Source organism: Tachyglossus aculeatus, chromosome 22 (assembly GCF_015852505.1).
Source record: "Tachyglossus aculeatus isolate mTacAcu1 chromosome 22, mTacAcu1.pri, whole genome shotgun sequence".
NCBI classification, from domain to species: Eukaryota; Metazoa; Chordata; class Mammalia; order Monotremata; family Tachyglossidae; genus Tachyglossus; species Tachyglossus aculeatus.
This window is the reverse complement of record NC_052087.1, coordinates 58,506,172-58,527,393: the sequence shown is the minus strand read 5'-3', so window position 1 is coordinate 58,527,393 and position 21,222 is coordinate 58,506,172. Positions and strand designations below refer to the sequence as shown.

Below are 21,222 nucleotides of genomic sequence, written 5' to 3'. Positions count from 1 at the left end.
GCCCAGAGAAGTGAAGCGACTGGCCCGAAGTCACCCAGCTGCCAAGTAAGCGAGGGGGCGGAGCTGCCAGGGAGCCGGCCGCTCCTCCCCTCGCCTGTCAGGCCTACTTGCTGAGCGCCTCCAGGGGGGCAGAGCAGTGGGCTGAGCGCCTGGGGCCTGTTGGTCCAGCCGACTCAGGGGGTCGGTTGCCATGGGGAAGAAGCGGCTCATCACCGACTCCTTCCCGGTGGTGAAGAAGAAAAGGGGGCGTCGCGGCCTGGAAGACCCCCTTAAGGGGGAGGAGGAGGAGGAGGAGGAAGAGGAGGAAAAGGAGGAAGAGGAGGAAAAGTTGGAAAAGGAGGAAGAGGAGGAAAAGGAGGAAGAGGAGGAGGAGGAGGAGAAGGAGGAGCAACAGAAGACTGCAGGCCCAGGTCACTGCCAGCCCAGAGGGGGACGGGCCTGACGGGCCAGAGCGCTCATCTCATTTATTTACAATATCACAAATGTCATTATTAGTATTATTATTGTAAATAAATGAGATGAGCGCTCTCTCTATTATTATTATAATGATGATGCCATTTGCGAAGCGCTTACTATATGTGCCAAGCCCCGTTCTAAGCGCTGGGGGTGGAATGATTAGTATTATTATTGTAAATAAATGAGATGAGCGCTCTCTATATTATTATTATAATGATGATGCCATTTGCGAAGCGCTTACTATATGTGCCAAGCCCCGTTCTAAGCGCTGGGGGTGGAATGATTAGTATTATTATTGTAAATAAATGAGATGAGCGCTCTCTATATTATTATTATAATGATGATGCCATTTGTGAAGCGCTTACTATATGTGCCAAGCCCCGTTCTAAGCGCTGGGGGTGGAATGATTAGTATTATTATTGCAAATAAATGAGATGATTGCTCTCTATATTATTATTATAATGATGATGCCATTGGTGAAGCGCTTACTATATGTGGCAAGCACCGTTCTAAGCGCTGGGGGTGGAATTATTAGTATTATTATTGTAAATAAATGAGATGAGCGCTCTCTATATTATTATTATAATGATGATGCCATTTGCGAGGCGCTTACTATATGTGCCAAGCCCCGTTCGAAGCGCTGGGGGTGGAATTATTAGTATTATTATTGTAAATAAATGAGATGAGCGCTCTCTATATTATTATTATAATGATGATGCCATTTGCGAGGCGCTTACTATATGTGCCAAGCACCGTTCGAAGCCATGGGGGTGGAATTCCTTCCCAGACTGAGCCCCTTCCTTCCTCTCCCCCTCGTCTCCCTCTCCATCCCCCCCATCTTACCTCCTTCCCTTCCCCACAGCACCTGTATATATGTATATATTTGAACATATTTATTACTCTATTTATTTATTTATTTATTTTACTTGTACCTATCTATTCTATTTATTTTATTTTGTTAGTATGTTTGGTTTTGTTCTCTGTCTCCCCCTTTTAGACTGTGAGCCCACTGTTGGGTAGGGACTGTCTCTATAGGTTGCCAATTTGGACTTCCCAAGCGCTTAGTCCAGTGCTCTGCACATAGTAAGCGCTCAATAAATACGATTGATTGATTGATTGATTGGAATTATTAGTATTATTATTGTAAATGAATGAGATGAGCGCTCTCTGTATTATTATTATAATGATGATGCCATTTGTGAAGCGCTTGCTACGTGCCAGGCCCCGTTCGAAGCACTGGGGGTGGAATTATTAGTATTATTATTGTAAATAAATGAGATGAGCGCTCTCTATATTATTATTATATTGATGATGACATTTGCGAAGCGCTTACTATGTGCCAAGCACCGTTCTAAGTGCTGGGGGTGGAATTATTAGTATTATTATTGTAAATGAATGAGATGAGCACTCTCTATATTATTATTATAATGATGATGACATTTGCGAAGCGCTTACTACGTGCCAGGCCCCGTTCGAAGCGCTGGGGGTGGAATGATTAGTATTATTATTGTAAATAAATGAGATGAGCGCTCTCTATATTATTATTATAATGATGATGCCATTTGTGAAGCGCTTACTATGTGCCAAGCACCGTTCTAAGCGCTGGGGGTGGAATGATTAGTATTATTATTGTAAACAAATGAGATGACTGCTCTCTATATTATTATTATAATGATGATGACATTTGTGAAGCGCTTACTATGTGCCAAGCACCGTTCTAAGCGCTGGGGGTGGAATTATTAGTATTATTATTGTAAATAAATAGATGAGCGCTCTCTATATTATTATTATAATGATGATGCCATTTGTGAAGCGCTTACTACGTGCCAGGCACCATTCTAAGCGCTGGGGGTGGAATGATTAGTATTATTATTGTAAATAAATGAGATGAGCGCTCTCTATATTATTATTATAATGATGATGCCATTTGTGAAGCGCTTACTATGTGCCAAGCACCGTTCGAAGCTCTGGGGGTGGAATTATTAGTATTATTATTGTAAATAAATGAGATGAGCGCTCTCTCTATTATTATTATAATGATGATGCCATTTGTGAAGCGCTTACTATGTGCCAAGCACCGTTCTAAGCGCTGGGGGTGGAATTATTAGTATTATTATTGTAAATAAATGAGATGAGCGCTCTCTCTATTATTATTATAATGATGATGCCATTTGTGAAGCGCTTACTATGTGCCAAGCACCGTTCTAAGCGCTGGGGGTGGAATTATTTGTATTATTATTGTAAATGAATGAGATGAGCGCTCTCTCTATTATTATTATAATGATGATGACATTTGCGAGGCGCTTACTATGTGCCAAGCACCGTTCGAAGCGCTGGGGGTGGAATTATTAGTATTATTATTGTAAATAAATGAGATGAGCGCTCTCTATATTATTATTATAATGATGATGCCATTTGTGAAGCGCTTACTACGTGCCAAGCACCGTTCTAAGTGCTGGGGGTGGAATTATTAGTATTATTATTGTAAATAAATGAGATAAGCGCTCTCTATATTATTATTATTATAATGATGATGCCATTTGCGAAGCGTTTACTACGTGCCAAGCACTGTTCTAAGCGCTGGGGGTGGATACAAGGTCATCAGATGGTCCCACTTGGGGCTCACAGCCTTAATAATAATAATGATGGCATTTGTTCATTCATTCAATCGTATTTATTGAGCGCTTACTGTGTGCAGAGCACTGTACTAAGCGCTTGGGAAGTATGTTAAGCACTTACTATGTGCCAAGCACTGTTCTAAGCCATGGGTGGGATACAAGGTCATCAGATTGTCCCACTTGGGGCTCACAGCCTTAATAATAATAATGATGGCATTTGTTCATTCATTCAATCATTTGTTGAGCACTTACTGTGTGCAGAGCACTGTACTAAGCGCTTGGGAAGTACAAGTTGTTAAGCGCTTACTATGTGCCAAGCACTGTTCTAAGCGCTGGGGGTGGATACAAGGTGATCAGATGGTCCCACTTGGGGCTCACAGCCTTAATAATAATAATAATGGCGTTTGTTCATTCATTCATTCAATCGTATTTATTGAGCGCTTACTGTGTGCAGAGCACTGGACTAAGCGCTTGGGAAGTACAGGCTGTTAAGCGCTTACTATGTGCCAAGCACTGTTCTAAGCGCTGGGGGTGGATACAGGGTGATCAGATGGTCCCACTTGGGCTCACAGTCTTAATAATAATAATGATGGCATTTGTTCATTCATTCAATCGCATTTATTGTGTGCAGAGCACTGTACTAAGCACTTGGGAAGTACAAGTTGTTAGGCGCTTACTATGTGCCAAGCACTGTTCTAAGCACTGGGGGTGGATACAAGGTGATCAGATTGTCCCACTTGGGGCTCACAGCCTTAATAATAATAATGATGGCATTTGTTCATTCATTCAATCATTTATTGAGCGCTTACTGTGTGCAGAGCACTGTACTAAGCGCTTGGGAAGTACAAGTTGTTAGACGCTTACTATGTGCCAAGCACTGTTCTAAGCGCTGGGGGTGGATACAAGGTGATCAGATGGTCCCACTTGGGGCTCACAGTCTTAATAATAATAATGATGGCGTTTGTTCATTCATTCAATCGCATTTATTGAGCGCTTACTGTGTGTAGAGCACTGTACTAAGCGCTTGGGAAGTACAAGTTGTTAAATGCTTACTATGTGCCAAGCACTGTTCTAAGCTCTGGGGGGGATACAAGGTCATCAGATGGTCCCACTTGGGGCTCACAGCCTTAATAATAATAATGATGGCATTTGTTCATTCATTCAATCATTTATTGAGCGCTTACTGTGTGCAGAGCACTGTACTAAGCGCTTGGGAAGTACAAGTTGTTAGACGCTTACTATGTGCCAAGCACTGTTCTAAGCGCTGGGGGTGGATACAAGGTGATCAGATGGTCCCACTTGGGGCTCACAGTCTTAATAATAATAATGATGGCGTTTGTTCATTCATTCAATCGCATTTATTGAGCGCTTACTGTGTGTAGAGCACTGTACTAAGCGCTTGGGAAGTACAAGTTGTTAAACGCTTACTATGTGCCAAGCACTGTTCTAAGCTCTGGGGGGGATACAAGGTCATCAGATGGTCCCACTTGGGGCTCACAGCCTTAACAATAATAGTGATGGCATTTGTTCATTCATTCAATCGTATTTATTGAGCACTTACTGTGTGCAGAGCACTGTACTAAGCGCTTGGGAAGTACAAGTTGTTAGGCGCTTACTATGTGCCAAGCACTGTTCTAAGCGCTGGGGGTGGATACAAGGTCATCAGATGGTCCCACTTGGGCTCACAGTCTTAATAATAATAACGATGGCGTTTGTTCATTCATTCAATCGCATTTATTGTGTGCAGAGCACTGTACTAAGCACTTGGGAAGTACAAGTTGTTAGGCGCTTACTATGTGCCAAGCACTGTTCTAAGCGCTGGGGGTGGATACAAGGTGATCAGATTGTCCCACTTGGGGCTCACAGCCTTAATAATAATAATAATGATGGCATTTGTTCATTCATTCAATCATTTGTTGAGCGCTTACTGTGTGCAGAGCACTGTACTAAGCGCTTGGAAAGTACAAGTTGTTAGGCGCTTACTATGTGCCAAGCACTGTTCTAAGCACTGGGAGGGATACAAGGTCATCAGATGGTCCCACTTGGGGCTCACAGCCTTAATAATAATAATGATGGTATTTGTTAAGCGCTTACTATGTGCCAAGCACTGTTCTAAGCACTAGGGGAGGATACAGTGTTCCCTCATCTGTAAAATGGGGGTTAAAAATAATAAATCATTGTGGTATTTGGTAAGCGCTTCCTGTGTGCCAGACACTTCCCCGCCCCACAGCACTTGTGTATATTTGTAATAATAATAATAATCATAATAATGTTGGTATTTGTTAAGCGCTTACTATGTGCCAAGCACTGTTCTAAGCGCTGGGGGAGATATAAGGTGATCAGGTTGTCCCACGTGGGGCTCACAGCCTTCATCCCCATTTTACAGATGAGGTAACTGAGGCCCAGAGAAGTGAAGTGACTTGCCCAAGGTCACCCAGCTGACAAGTGGCGGAGCGGGGATTAATACGTTATTTAGAGCATTGAGACACCTCTCGGTGCCTCTGTTCCCTCATCTGTAAAATGGGGGTTAAAAATAATAAATCATTGTGGTATTTGGTAAGCGCTTCCTGTGTGCCGGACACTTCCCCTCCCCACAGCACTTGTGTATATTTGTAATAATAATCATAATTATGTTGGTATTTGTTAGGCGCTTCCTGAACTTCCCCTCCTCACAGTGCTTAGAACAGTGCTTGGCACATAATAAGCGCTTAAAAATGCCATTAAAAAAAGCCCTTGTGTGTATCTGTAATAATAATAATCATAATAATGTTGGTATTTGTTAAGCGTTTACTGTGTGCCAAGCGCTGTTCTAAGCGTAATCATAATAAGGTTGGTATTTGTTAAGCGCTTACTACGGGCCAAGCACTGTTCTAAGCGCTGGGGGAGATACAAGGTGATCAGGTTGTCCCATGGGGGGCTGACAGTCTTCATCCCCATTTGACAGATGGGGGAACTGAGGCCCAGAGAAGTGAAGTGACTTGTCCAAGGTCACACAGCGAAGTGGTGCCAACTTGTACTTCCCAAGCGCTTAGTCCAGTGCTTAGTACACAGTAGGCGCTCAATAAATACGATTGAATGAGTGAATGAAAGTGGCGGAGCCGGGATTAGTATGTTATTTAGAGTATTGAGACACCTCTCGGTGCCTCAGTTCCCTCATCTGTAAAATGGGGGTTCAAAATAATAAATCATTGTGGTATTTGGTAAGCGCTTCCTGGGTTCCAGGCACTTCCCCTCCCCACAACATTTGTGTATATTTGTAAGAATCATAATAATCATAATAATGTTGGTATTTGTTAAGCGCTTCCTGGGTGTCAGGCACTTCCCCTCCCCACAGCACTTGTGTATCTTTGTAATAATAATAATCATAATAATGTTGGTATTTGTTAGGCGCTTCCTGGGCCCCAGGCACTTCCCCTCCCCACAGCACTTGAGTATATTTGTAATAATCATAATAATGTTGGTATTTGTTAAGTGCTTCCTGTGTGCCAGGCCTTCCCCTCCCCACAGCACTTGTGTATATTTTTAATAATAATAATAATAATAATAATGTTGGTATTTGTTAGGTGCTTCCTGTGTCCCAGGCACTTCTCCTTCCCACAGCACTTGTGTATATTTGTAATAATCATAATAATGTTGGTATTTGTTAAGCGCCTCCTGTGTGCCAGGCACTTCCCCTCCCCACAGCACTTGTGTATATTTGTAATAATCATAATAATGTTGGTATTTGTTAGGTGCTTCCTGTGTGCCAGGCCTTCCCCTCCCCACAGCACTTACGTATATTTGTAATAATCATAATAATGTTGGTATTTGTTAGGCGCTTCCTGTGTGCCAGGCCTTCCCCTCCCCACAACACTTGTGTATATTTGTAATAATCATAATAATGTTGGTATTTGTTAAGTGCTTCCTGTGTGCCAGGCCTTCCCCTCCCCACAGCACTTGTGTATAATTGTAATAATCATAATAATGTTGGTATTTGTTAGGCGCTTCCTGTGTGCCAGGCCTTCCCCTCCCCACAGCAGTTGTGTATATTTGTAATAATAACAATAATAATAATGTTGGTATTTGTTAAGCGCTTCCTGTGTGCCAGGCACTTCCCCTCCCCACAGCACTTGTGTATATTTGTAATAATAATAATAATAATAATAATAATGTTGGTATTTGTTAAGCGCTTACTATGTGCCAAGCACTGTTCTAAGCGCTGGGGGAGATACAAAGTAATCTGGTTGTCCCCCGTGGGGCTCACAGTCTTCATCCCCATTTGACAGATGGGGGAACTGAGGCCCAGAGAAGTGAAGTGACTTGTCCAAGGTCACCCAGCTGACAAGTGGCGGAGCGGGGATTAATATGTTATTTGGAGCATTGAGACACCTCTCGGTGCCTCTGTTCCCTCATCTGTAAAATGGGGGTTAAAAATAATAAATCATTGTGGTATTTGGTAAGCGCTTCCTGTGTGCCGGACACTTCCCCTCCCCACAGCACTTGTGTATATTTGTAATAATAATCATAATAACGTAGGTATTTGTTAGGCGCTTCTTGAACTTCCCCTCCCCACAGTGCTTAGAACAGCGCTTGGCACATAATAAGCGCTTAAAAAATGCCATTAAAAAAGGCCCTTGTGTATATTTGTAGTAATAATAATCATAATAATGTTGGTATTTGTTAAGCGTTTACTGTGTGCCAAGCACTGTTCTAAGCGTAATCATAATAATGTTGGTATTTGTTAAGTGTTTACTCTGTGCCAAGCACTGTTCTAAGCGTAATCATAATAATGTTGGTATTTGTTAAGCGCTTACTGTGTGCCGAGCACTGTTCTAAGCGCTGAGGTAGATACAGAGTAATCAGGTTGTCCCCCGTGGGGCTCCCAGTCTTCATCCCCATTTTCCAGATGAGGTCACTGAGGCCCAGAGAGGTGAAGTGACTTGCTCAAGGTCACACAGCTAAGTGGCGGAGCCGGGATTCGAACCCACGACCTCAGACCCCCAAGCCCGGGCTTTTTTTTCCGCTAAGCCACGCTGCTTCTTGTACCTATTTATTACTCTATTTATTTTATTAATGATTTGTGTAGATCTAGAATTCTATTTATCTATTCTGATGGGATTGACACCGGTTTTGTTCTGTCGTCCGTCTCCCCCTTCTCAGTGGAAAGAGCCCGGGCTTTGGAGTCAGAGGTCGTGGGTTCAAATCCCGGCTCCACCAATTGTCAGCTGTGTGACTTTGGGCAAGCCACTTCCACTTCTCTGGGCCTCAGTGACCTCATCTGTAGAATGGGGATGAAGACTGTGAGCCCCCCGTGGGACAACCTGATCGCCTTATAACCTCCCCAGCGCTTAGAACAGTGCTTTGCACATAGTAAGTGCTTAATAAATGCCATTATTATTATTATTATTATTATTCATTCATTCAATCGATCGTATTTATTGAGCGCTTACTGTGTGCAGAGCACTGGACTAAGCGCTTGGGAAGTCCAAGTTGCATCTAGAGACGGACCCTACCCAACAGCGGGCTCACAGTCTAGAAGGGGGAGACAATCGACAAAACTAAACATATTAACAAAATAAAATAAATAGAATAAATATGTACAGGTAAAATAAATAGAGTAATAAATCTGTACAAACATATATACATATATACAGGTGCTCTGGGGAGGGAAGGAGGTAAGGCGGGGGGATGGGGAGGGGGTGGAGGGGGAGAGGAAGGAGGGGGCTCAGTCTGGGAAGGCCTCCTGGAGGAGGTGAGCTCTCAGTAGTCCAGTGCTCAGCACACAGTAAGCGCTCAATAAATATGATTGAATGAATGAATGAATGCTTTGCACATAATAATTCTAGACTGTGAGCCCACTGTTGGGTAGGGACCGTCTCTCTATGTTGCCAACTTGTACTTCCCAAGTGCTTAGTGCAGTGCTCTGCACACAGTAAGCGCTCAATAAATACGATTGATTGATTGATTGCTAATAAGTGCTTATTAAATGCCATCGTTATTATTACTGGGGAAAATATAAGATAAACAGGCCCCACATGGGACTCCCAGTCTGAGAAGGACGGTCCGAGGCCCAGAGAAGTGAAGTGACTCGCCCAGGGTCACAGAGCAGGTAAACGGCGGAGTCAGGATTAAAACCTGCCAAATATAAATAATATAATATATAATATAATATAATATAATATAATATAATATTACAAATATAATAATATAGAGTGGGGACCGTCTCTATATGTTGCCAACTTGTACTTCCCAAGCGCTTAGTCCAGTGCTGTGCACACCGTAAGCGCTCAATAAATACGATTGATTGATTGATTGGTAATAAGTGCTTAATAAATGCCATCGTTATTATTACCGGGGAAAATATAAGATAATCAGGCCCCACCCGGGACTCCCAGTCTGAGAAGGACGGTCCGAGGCCCAGAGAAGTGAAGTGACTCGCCCAGGGTCACAGAGCAGGTAAATGGCGGAGTCAGGATTAAAACCTGCCAAATATAAATAATATAATATAATATAATATAATATAATATAATATAATATTACAAATATAATAATATAGAGTGGGGACCGTCTCTATCTGTTGCCAACTTGTACTTCCCAAGCGCTTAGTCCAGTGCTCTGCACACCGTAAGCGCTCAATAAATACGATTGATTGATTGATTGGTAATAAGTGCTTAATAAATGCCATCGTTATTATTACCGGGGAAAATATAAGATAATCAGGCCCCACCCGGGACTCCCAGTCTGAGAAGGACGGTCCGAGGCCCAGAGAAGTGAAGTGACTCACCCAGGGTCACAGAGCAGGTAAACGGCGGAGTCAGGATTAAAACCTGCCAAATATAAATGTAATAATATAATATAATATAATATAATATAATATAATATAATATAATATAATATAATATAAAATATAATATAATACAAATATAATAATAATATAGAGTGGGGACCATCTCTATATGTTGCCAACTTGTACTTCCCAAGCGCTTAGTGCAGTGCTCTGCACACAGTAAGCGCTCAATAAATATGATTGATTGATTGATTGGTAATAAGTGCTTAATAAATGCCATCATTATTATTTCCGGGGAAAATATAAGATAATCAGGCCCCACACGGGACTCCCAGTCTGAGAAGAACGGTCCGAGGCCCAGAGAAGTGAAGTGACTCGCCCACGGTCACAGAGCAGGTAAATGGCGGAGTCAGGATTAAAACCTGCCAAATAGAAATATAATAATATATAATATAATATAATATAATATAATATAATATAATATAATAATAATACAAATATAATAATAATATAGAGTGGGGACCGTCTCTATGTGTTGCCAACTTGTACTTCCCAAGCGCTTAGTACAGTGCTCTGCACACAGTAAGCGCTCAATAAATACGATTGATTGATTGGTAATAAATGCTTAATAAATGCCATCATTATCATTACCGGGGAAAATATGAGATAATCAGGCCCCACACGGGACTCCCAGTCTGAGAAGGACGGTCCGAGGCCCAGAGAAGTGAAGTGACTCGCCCAGGGTCACAGAGCAGGTAAATGGCGGAGTCAGGATTAAAACCTGCCAAATATAAATATAATAATAATATAATTATATAATTATAATATAATATAATATAATACAATACAAATATAATAATAATATAGAGTGGGGACCGTCTCTCTATGTTGCCACCTTGTACTTCCCAAGCGGTTAATCCAGTACTCTACACACAGTAAGCGCTCAATAAATACGATTGATTGATTGATTGGTAATAAGTGCTTAATAAATGCCATCGTCATCATTACCGGGGAAAATATAAGATAATCAGGCCCCACCCGGGACTCCCAGTCTGAGAAGGACGGTCCGAGGCCCAGAGAAGTGAAGTGACTCGCCCAGGGTCACAGAGCAGGTAAACGGCGGAGTCAGGATTAAAACCCAGGACCTCGGACTCTCGGGCCTGGGCTCTTTTCCAGATGAGGGAACTGAGGCCCAGGGAAGTGGAGTGACTTGCCCAAGGTCACCCAGTTGACAGTTGGCGGAGCTGGAATTTGAACCCAGGACCTCTGGCTCCAAAAGCCCGGGATCTTTCCACTGAATCACGCTGCTTCCCTACGGAGAACTCACCTCCTCCAGGAGGCCTTCCCAGACTGAGCCCCCCCTTTTCCTCTGCTCATCATCATCATCATCATCATCAATCGTATTTATTGAGCGCCGACTGTGTGCAGAGCACTGTACTGAGCGCTTGGGAAGTAGAAATTGGCTTGTTGACAAGTTGACTCTGCTCCTCCTCCCCTCCCCATGGCCCCTGCTCCCTCTCTCTTCTCTTCCCCCTTCCCTGCCCCACAGCCCTGCTGTATATTTCTACATATTTATTATTCTATTTATTTTATTAATGATGTGTACATAGCAGAGAAGCAGCGTGGCTCGGTGGAAAGAGCCCTGGCTTTGGAGTCAGAGGTCATGGGTTCAAATCCCGGCTCCGCCACTTGCCAGCTGGGTGACTTTGGGCCAGTCCCTTCACTTCTCTGGGCCTCAGTTCCCTCATCTGGAAAATGGGGGCCAAGACTGTGAGCCCCACATGGGACAACCTGCCTTGTAACCTCCCCAGCGCTTAGAACAGTGCTTTGCACATAGTAAGCGCTTAATAAATGCCATCATTACCATTAGGCCGGGATGCTTCTCCAGCAAATACCGCTGGAAAAAAGGGAAGAAGCCAAGAGAAAGAGGAGGAGGAAGGGGAGGACGGGGGATATTCGTCGGCCGCTGGGACTGCGCCACTTGTCTGCTGTGTGACTTTGGGCAAGTCACTTCACTTCTCTGTGCCTCAGTTCCCTCATCTGGAAAATGGGGATGAAGACTGGGAGCCCCACGTGGGACAACCTGATCACCTTGTATCTCCCCCAGCGCTTAGAACAGTGCTTGGCACATAGTAAGCGTTTAACAAATACCAACATTACCATCATCAATCGTATTTATGGAGCGCTTACTGTGTGCAGAGCACTGTACTAAGCGCTTGGGAAGTCCAAATTGGCAACATCTAGAGACAGCCCCTACCCACCAGTGGGCTCACAGTCTAAAAGGGGGAGACAGAGAACAAAACCACACATACTGACAAAATAAAATAAATAGAATAGACATGTACAAGTAAAATAAATAGAGTAATAAATCTGTACAAACATATATCCATATATACAGGTGCTGTGGGGAAGGGAAGGAGGTAAGATGGGGGGGATGGAGAGGGGGACGAGGGGGAGAGGAAGGAAGGGGCTCAGTCTGGGAAGGCCTCCTGGAGGAGGTGAGCCTTGAAGGGACATTATTATTATTATTATTATTATTATTATTATTATTATTATTATTATTATTATTATTATTATTGTTATTACCACCCCACAGGGGAGTCGCTGCAGCCGCCCGTGGAAGAGGCCGTGTTGGACCTACTGAGGCAGTTTGACTTGGCTTGGCAGTTCGGGCCTTGCACGGGTGAGGACCCCCGCTTCTCTCCCACCCGCTCGCCCTGCCCTCAGTCCTCTTCCCCTCCCACCTCGCCTCGCTATTATCAATATTAATTATTATTAAATAATAATTACTATTATTAATATTAATAATTGTATTTACTGAGCACCAGGTGTGTGCCAAGCACCGTACTAAACGCCTGGGAGAGTAATAATAATAATAATGGCACATTTCTAGACGGTGAGCCCACTGTTGGGTAGGGACCGTCTCTATCTGTTGCCAACTTGGACTTCCCAAGCGCTTACCAAGCACACAGTAAGCGCTCAATAAATACGATTGATTGATTGACTAAGCGCCTACTATGTGCCAAGCACTGTTCTAAGCGCTGGGGAGGTCACAGGGTGGTCAGGTTGTCCCACGGGGGGCTCACAGCCTTAACTCCCACTTTACAGATGAGGGAACCAAGGCCCAGAGAGGTGAAGTGACTTGCCCAAAGTCACACGCGCTTGTACTTCCCAAGCGCTTAGTCCAGTGCTCTGCACACAGTAAGCGCTCAATAAATACGATTGATTGATTGACAAGTGGCGGAGCCGGGATTTGAACCCGTGACCTCCGACTCCAAAGCCCGGGCTCTTGCCACTGAGCCAAGCTGGGAGCCCCAACTCTGAAGCAGCGTGGCTCAGTGGAAAAGAGCCCGGGCTTTGGAGTCAGAGGTCACGGGTTCAAATCCCGGCTCCACCAATTGTCAGCTGTGTGACTTTGGGCAGGTCACTTAACTTCTCTGTGCCTCAGTTGCTTCATCTGTAAAATGGGGATGAAGACTGGGAGCCCCCCGTGGGACAACCTGATCACCTTGTAAACTCCCCGGCGCTTAGAACAGTGCTTTGCACTTAGTAAGCGCTTAACAAATACCATCATTATTATTATTATTATTCTCTGTGCCTCAGGTGCCTCATCTGTAAAATGGGGATTAAGACTGTGAGCCCCCAGTGGGACACCCTGATTACCTTGTAACCTCCCCAGTGCTTAGAACAGTGCTTGGCACATAGTAAGTGCTTAACAAATACCATTATTATTATTATTCTCTGGGCCTCAGGTGCCTCATCTGTCAAATGGGGATTAAGACTGTGAGCCCCCAGTGGGACATCCTGATTACCTTGTAACCTCCCCAGTGCTTAGAACAGTGCTTTGCCCATAGTAAGCAATTAATAAATGCCATTTTTATTATTATTATTATTCAATCGTATATATTGAGAGCTTACTGTGTGCAGAGCACTGGACTAAGCGCTTGGGAAGTACAATATACATACATATACATACATATAGATTTATTACTCTTCTAGACTGTGAGCCCACTGTTGGGTAGGGACCGTCTCTCTATGTAGCCAACCTGTACTTCCCAAGCGCTTAGTACAGTGCTCTGCACACAGTAAGCGCTCAATAAATACGATTGAATGAATGAATGAATACTCTATTTATTTTACTTATTGTACAGATTTATTACTCTGTTTTACACACAATATACATACATATCCATACATCCATACAGATAAATTGTACAGATTTATTACTCTATTTTACTTGGACATATTTACTAATCTATTAATTTTGTCAGTGATTCATTCATTCAGTCGTATTTATTGAGCGCTTACTGATGTGCATTTAGCTTTAATTCTATTTGTTCTGATGACTTGACACCTGTCCAATCAATCAATCAATCAATCAATCGTATTTATTGAGCGCTTACTGTGTGCAGAGCACTGTACTAAGCGCTTGGGAAGTACAAGTTGGCAACATCTAGAGCCGGTCCCTACCCAACAGCAGGCTTACAGTCTAGAAGGGGGAGACAGACAACAAAACCAAACATATTCACAAAATAAAATCAATAGAATAGATATGTACAAGTAAAATAAATAAATAGAGTAATAAATATGTACAATCGTATATACATATATACAGGTCCACACGTTTTGTTTTGTCGTCTGTCTTCCCCTTCTAGACTGTGAGCCAAGTCATTCATTCATTCATTCAATCGTATTTATTGAGCGCTTACTGTGTAAGGAGCACTGTACTAAGCGCTTGGGAAGTACAAGTTGGCAACGTATAGAGACGGTTCCTACCCAACAGCGGGCTCACAGTCTAGATGGGGGAGACAGACAACAAAACAAAACAAGTAGACGGGTGTCAATACCATCAGAATAATTAGAATTATAGCTATATACACATCAATAAGAGTAATAGATATGTGCAATTATCCACATATTTGAGCTGTTCCCTTGATGAACATAAGAACACATTTCAAGAGTAGCTCAGCAAACCAAATTTCCCTTTATGTCACACACACATACAGCAAACACAGATTCATTCGTTCATTCTATCATATTTATTGAGCGCTTACTGTGTGCAGAGCACTGTACTAAGTGCTTGGGAAGGACAAGTCGGCAACAGAATAAATATGAGTAATAAATATGTACATTCATTCAATCAGTCAATCAATCAATCAATCGTATTTATTGAGCGCTTACTGTGTGCAGAGCACTGGACTAAGCGCTTGGGAAGTACAAGTTGGCAACAGAATAAATCTGAGTAATATGTACAGTGCATTCATTCATTCATTCATTCGATCGTATATATTGAGCGCTTACTGTGTGCAGAGCACTGGACTTAGCGCTTGGGAAGTACTAGTCGGAGACGGAATAAATCTGAATAATAAATATGTACAGTACATTCAATCATTCATTCATTCGATCATATTTATTGAGCACTTACTGTGTGCGGAGCACTGGACTAAGCACTTGGGAAGTCCAAGTCGGCAACGGAATAAATAAATATGTACCGTGCATTCATTCATTCATTCATTCAATCGTATTTATTGAGCGCTTACTGTGTGCAGAGCACTGGACTAAGCACTTGGGAAGTACAAGTTGGCAACAGAATAAATCTGAGTAATAAATATGTACAGTGCATTCATTCATTCATTCGATTGTATTTATTGAGCGCTTACTGTGTGCAGAGCACTGGACTAAGCGCTTGGGAAGTACAAGTCAGCAACGGAATAAATCTGAGTAATAAATATGTACAGTACATTCATTCATTCGATCGTATTTATTGAGCGCTTACCGTGTGCAGAGCACTGGACTAAGCGCTTGGGAAGGACAATTTGGCAACATAGAGAGACGGTCCCCACCCAACAGCGGGCTCACAGTACACATGGAGACGGTCCCTATCCAACTGTGGGCCGGGAATGTGTCTGTTTATCGTTCTGTCGTACTGTCCGTAGCGCTTACTCCAGTGCTCTGCACACAGGAGGCGCTCAATAAATACGACTGGATGAACGAGTGGGTGAATGGAAGGGAGCCCCTTCCTTCTTCTCCCCCTCGTCCCCCTCTCCATCCCCCCGTCTTACCTCCTTCCCTTCCCCACAGCACCTGTATAGATGGATATATGTTTGTACATATTTATTACTCTATTTTATTTGTATATATTTATTCTATTTATTTTATTTTGTTAGTCTGTTTGGTTTTGTTCTCTGTCTCCCCCTTCTAGACTGTGAGCCCACTGTTGGGTAGGGACCGTCTCTAGATGTTGCCAACTTGGACTTCCCAAGCGCTTAGTCCAGTGCTCTGCACACAGTAAGCGCTCAATAAATACGATTGGTGATGATGATGATGATGATGCTCACCTGCCCTGCCCTGTCCTCCCCATCCCCTTCAGGAATCACCCGCTTCCAGCGCTGGGAAAGGGCGGACCACCTGGGCCTGGGCCCCCCAACAGAGGTTCTCCGGGTTTTGTGGGAACATCCTGGAAACCCCAGCGTCCAGTACAGGTCAGAGCGGGGCTCGAGGGGACGGGGTGGGGTACTCGGCTTTCCCTGGGGTGGCGTCACCAATATACGCTCACCAATTCAATCAATCAATCAATCAATCGTATTTATCGAGCGCTTACTGTGTGCAGAGCACTGTACTAAGCGCTTGGGAAGTCCAAGTTTGGCAACATCTAGAGATGGTCCCTACCCGACAGTGGGCTCACAGTCTAGAAGACTGTCTGTCTGTACAGATTTATTACTCCATTTATTTTACTTGTACATATCATCATCATCATCAATCATATTTATTGAGCGCTTACTATGTGCAGAGCACTGTACTAAGTGCTTGGGAAGTACAAATTGGCAACATATAGAGACAGTCCCTACCCAACAGTGGGCTCACAGTCTAAAATCTATTCTATTTATTTTATTTTGTTAATACATTTGGTTTTGTTCTCTGTCTCCCCCTTCTAGCAATCAGTCAATCAATCAATCGTATTTATTGAGCGCTTACGGTGTGCAGAGCACTGGACTAAGCGCTTGGGAAGTCCAAGTTGGCAACATCTAGAGACGGTCCCTACCCAACAGTGGGCTCACAGTCTAGAAGACTGTCTGTCTGTTTGTACAGATTTATTACTCTATTTATTTTACTTGTACATATCTATTCTATTTATTTTATTTGGTTAATACGTTTGGTTTTGTTCTCCGTCTCCCCCTTCTATCAATCAGTCAATCAATCAGTCGTATTTATTGAGCGCTTACGGTGTGCAGAGCACTGGACTAAGCGCTTGGGAAGTCCAAGTTAGCAACATCTAGAGATGGTCCCTACCCAACAGCGGGCTCACAGGCTAGAAGACTGTCTGTCTTTTTTTGTACGTATTTATTACTCTATTTATTTATTTTACTTGTACATATCCATTCTATTTATTTTATTTTATTTGGTTAATACGTTTGGTTTTGTTCTCTGTCTCCCCCCTCTAGACTGTGAGCCCGCTGTTGGGTAGGGACCATCTCTATGTGTTGCCAACTTGGACTTCCCAAGCGCTTAGTCCAGTGCTCTGCACACAGTAAGCGCTCAATAAATATGATTGATTGATTAATTGGAAAGAGCCCGGGCTTTGGAGTCAGAGGCCATGGGTTCAAATCCCGGCTCTGCCAATTGTCAGCTGGGTGACTTTGGGCAAGTCACGTCACTTCTCTGGGCCTCAGTTCCCTCATCTGTAAAATGAGGATGAAGACTGTGAGCCCCCCGTGGGACAACCTGATCGCCTTGTATCCCCCCAGCGCTTAGAACAGTGCTTGGCACATAGTAAGCGCTTAACAAATACCATTATTATTATTATTATTATTATTATTATTATTATTAGCTCCACCAATTGTCAGCTGTGGGACTCTGGGCAAGTCACTTCACCTCTCTGGGCCTCAGTTCCCTCATCTGGAAAATGAGGATGAAGACTGTGAGCCCCCCGTGGGACAGCCTGATCACCTTGTATCCCCCCCAGCGCTTAGAACGGTGCTTTGCACATAGTAAGCGCTTAACAAATACCATCATTATTATTATTATCATTATTAGCTCCACCAATTGTCAGCTGTGGGACTCTGGGCAAGTCACTTCACCTCTCTGGGCCTCAGTTCCCTCATCTGGAAAATGAGGATGAAGACTGGAAGCCCCCCGTGGGACAACCTGATCACTTTGTAACCTCCCCAGCGCTTAGAACCGTGCCTTGCATTCATTCATTCATTCAGTCGTATTTATTGAGTGCTTCCTGTGTGCAGAGCACTGTACAAAGCACTTGGGAAGTCCAAATTGGCAACATCGAGAGCCGGTCCCTACCCAACAGCGGGCTCACAGTCTAGAAGGGGGAGACAGACAACAAAACAAAACATATTAACAAAATAAAATAGAATAGAATAAGAAATACCATTTTTATTACTATCCTCCTATAACACTCTTAAACAAAAGCTCCTTCTATCAATCAATCGATCGTATTTATTGAGCGCTTACTGTGTGCTAGAGCACTGTACTGAGCGCTTAGGAAGTCCAAGTTGGCAACATATAGAGACAGTCGCTACCCAACAGTGGGCTCACAGTCTAAAAGATGCATTTTGCACATAGTAAGCGCTTAATAAATGCCATTATTATTATTATTATTATTATTATTATTATTATTATTATTATACACTCCACCTGAGGCCGAATATGGGGTGGCACAGATACCGGTGGGGGCTCTTGGATTTGGGCCGCTGCCCACCTTTTAGACTGTGAGCCCACTGTTGGGTAGGGACTGTCTCTATATGTTGCCAATTTGTACTTCCCAAGCGCTTAGTACAGTGCTCTGCACATAGTAAGCGCTCAATAAATACGATTGATGATGATGACGATGTTGGGTTGCCCCCCAGGGAGACCCCACCTCCTTTCTCTCACTTCCTCCCCACAGCCTCTGGCACCCGTACCCACTGTGACTGGCGCTGCCCACCCGCTCCTCCTGCCACCTACACCGAAGGCTACCTCCTAGACGCTCAACTCCACGAGCCAGGGATCCTAGCTACGGACTGTATTATACTGCACCCGCCAAGTGCCTAATTCAGCGCTCTGCACACCGTAAGCGCTCAATAAATTCCGTTTAACGTGGCCATCTTGGACTTCCCAAGCGCTTAGTCCAGTGCTCTGCACACAGAAAGCGCTCAATAAATACGAATGAATGAATGAATGAATAAATTCCATTTAATGTTGCCAACTTGTCCTTCCCAAGCGCTTAGTCCAGTGCTCTGCACACAGTAAGCGTTCAATAAATACGACTGAATTAATGAATGAATGAATAAATTCCATTTAACACTGCCAACTTGAACTTCCCAAGCGCTCAGTCCAGTGCTCTGCACCGAGGAAGCGCTCAATAAATACGATTGAATGAATGAATGAATAAATTCCATTTAACATTGCCAACTTGTCCTTCCCAAGCGCTTAGTCCAGTGCTCTGCACACAGTAAGCGTTCAATAAATATGACTGAATTAATGAATGAATGAATAAATTCCATTTAACACTGCCAACTTGGACTTCCCAAGCACTCAGTCCAGTGCTCTGCACCCAGGAAGTGCTCAATAAATATGATTGAATGAATGAATGAATAAATTCCATTTAACGTTGCCAACTTGGACTTCCCAAGCGCTTAGTCCAGTGCTCTGCACACAGAAAGCGCTCAATAAATACGATCGAGTGAATGAATGAATTCCATTTAACGTTGCCAACTTGGACTTCCCAAGCGCTTAGTCCAGTGCTCTGCACACAGTAAGCGCTCAATAAATACGACTGAATGAATGAATGAATAAATTCCATTTAACATTGCCAACTTGTCCTTCCCAAGCGCTTAGTCCAGTGCTCTGCACACAGTAAGCGTTCAATAAATACGACTGAATTAATGAATGAATGAATAAATTCCATTTAACACTGCCAACTTGGACTTCCCAAGCGCTCAGTCCAGTGCTCTGCACCCAGGAAGCGCTCAATAAATATGATTGAATGAATGAATGAATAAATTCCATTTAACGTTGCCAACTTGGACTTCCCAAGCACTTAGTCCAGTGCTCTGCACACAGTAAGCGCTCAATAAATACGACTGACTGAATGAATGAATAAATTCCATTTAACGTTGCCAACTTGTCCTTCCCAAGCGCTTAGTCCAGTGCTCTGCACACAGTAAGCATTCAATAAATACGACTGAATGAATGAATGAATGAATAAATTCCATTTAACACTGCCAACTTGGACTTCCCAAGCGCTCAGTCCAGTGCTCTGCACCCAGGAAGCGCTCAATAAATATGATTGAATGAATGAATGAATAAATTCCATTTAACGTTGCCAACTTGGACTTCCCAAGCGCTTAGTCCAGTGCTCTGCACACAGTAAGCGCTCAATAAATACGACTGACTGAATGAATGAATAAATTCCATTTAATGTTGCCAACTTGTCCTTCCCAAGCGCTTAGTCCAGTGCTCTGCACACAGTAAGCATTCAATAAATACGACTGAATTAATGAATGAATGAATAAATTCCATTTAACACTGCCAACTTGGACTTCCCAAGCGCTCAGTCCAGTGCTCTGCACCCAGGAAGCGCTCAATAAATATGATTGAATGAATGAATGAATAAATTCCATTTAATGTTGCCAACTTGGACTTCCCAAGCGCTTAGTCCAGTGCTCTGCACGCAGTAAGCGCTCAATAAATACGACTGACTGAATGAATGAATAAATTCCATTTAACGTTGCCAACTTGTCCTTCCCAAGCGCTTAGTCCAGTGCTCTGCACACAGTAAGCGTTCAATAAATACGACTGAATGAATGAATGAATGAATAAATTCCATTTAACACTGCCAACTTGGACTTCCCAAGCGCTCAGTCCAGTGCTCTGCACCCAGGAAGCGCTCAATAAATACGATTGAATGAATGAATGAATAAATTCCATTTAATGTTGCCAACTTGGACTTCCCAAGCGCTTAGTCCAGTGCTCTGCACACAGTAAGCGCTCAATAAATACGACTGACTGAATGAATGAATAAATTCCATTTAACGTTGCCAACTTGTCCTTCCCAAGCGCTTAGTCCAGTGCTCTGCACACAGTAAGCGTTCAATAAATACGACTGAATGAATGAATGAATGAATAAATTCCATTTAACACTGCCAACTTGGACTTCCCAAGCGCTCAGTCCAGTGCTCTGCACCCAGGAAGCGCTCAATAAATATGATTGAATGAATGAATGAATAAATTCCATTTAACGTTGCCAACTTGGACTTCCCAAGCACTTAGTCCAGTGCTCTGCACACAGTAAGCGCTCAATAAATACGATTGAATGAATGAATGAATAAATTCCATTTAACGTTGCCAACTTGGACTTCCCAAGCGCTTAGTCCAGTGCTCTGCACA

The 21,222-nt window shown here is 43.3% G+C and overlaps 1 protein-coding gene and 1 long non-coding RNA gene across 3 annotated transcripts; one reads left to right on the top strand and one right to left on the bottom strand.

Annotated features, from left to right (window-relative positions):
- Positions 1–181: 181 nt before the first annotated feature.
- POLD4 (DNA polymerase delta 4, accessory subunit) lies at positions 182–18,937 on the top strand. Of its 2 annotated transcripts, XM_038764941.1 has the most exons (4): positions 182–410; positions 12,437–12,523; positions 16,211–16,322; positions 18,740–18,937. In XM_038764941.1, exons 1-4 carry the CDS (start codon positions 191–193, stop codon positions 18,762–18,764), a joined length of 444 nt encoding a protein of 147 aa, XP_038620869.1. In that variant the 5' UTR covers positions 182–190; the 3' UTR covers positions 18,765–18,937. The 2 variants fall into 2 exon arrangements, with proteins under 2 accessions (XP_038620869.1, XP_038620868.1); XM_038764940.1 differs by lacking the exon at positions 16,211–16,322 and having other exon boundaries at positions 18,740–18,930.
- On the bottom strand, positions 9,169–9,832 carry LOC119943778. Its single transcript, XR_005455681.1, has 3 exons — positions 9,751–9,832; positions 9,406–9,535; positions 9,169–9,188 (listed from the first exon to the last, which is right to left on the bottom strand). It is a non-coding gene; the product is annotated as an uncharacterized LOC119943778 (long non-coding RNA).
- Positions 18,938–21,222: the final 2,285 nt, after the last annotated feature.

Bases quoted from the DNA above. Each gene is read 5' to 3' on its own strand.
- POLD4 (XM_038764940.1), top strand. From the start codon at position 191: ATGGGGAAGAAGCGGCTCATCACCGACTCCTTCCCGGTGGTGAAGAAG. The intron at 411-12,436 runs GTCACTGCCAGC...ACCACCCCACAG, and splicing joins ACAGAAGACTGCAGGCCCAG to GGGAGTCGCTGCAGCCGCCC. The intron at 12,524-18,739 runs GTGAGGACCCCC...TCCTCCCCACAG, and splicing joins GCAGTTCGGGCCTTGCACGG to CCTCTGGCACCCGTACCCAC.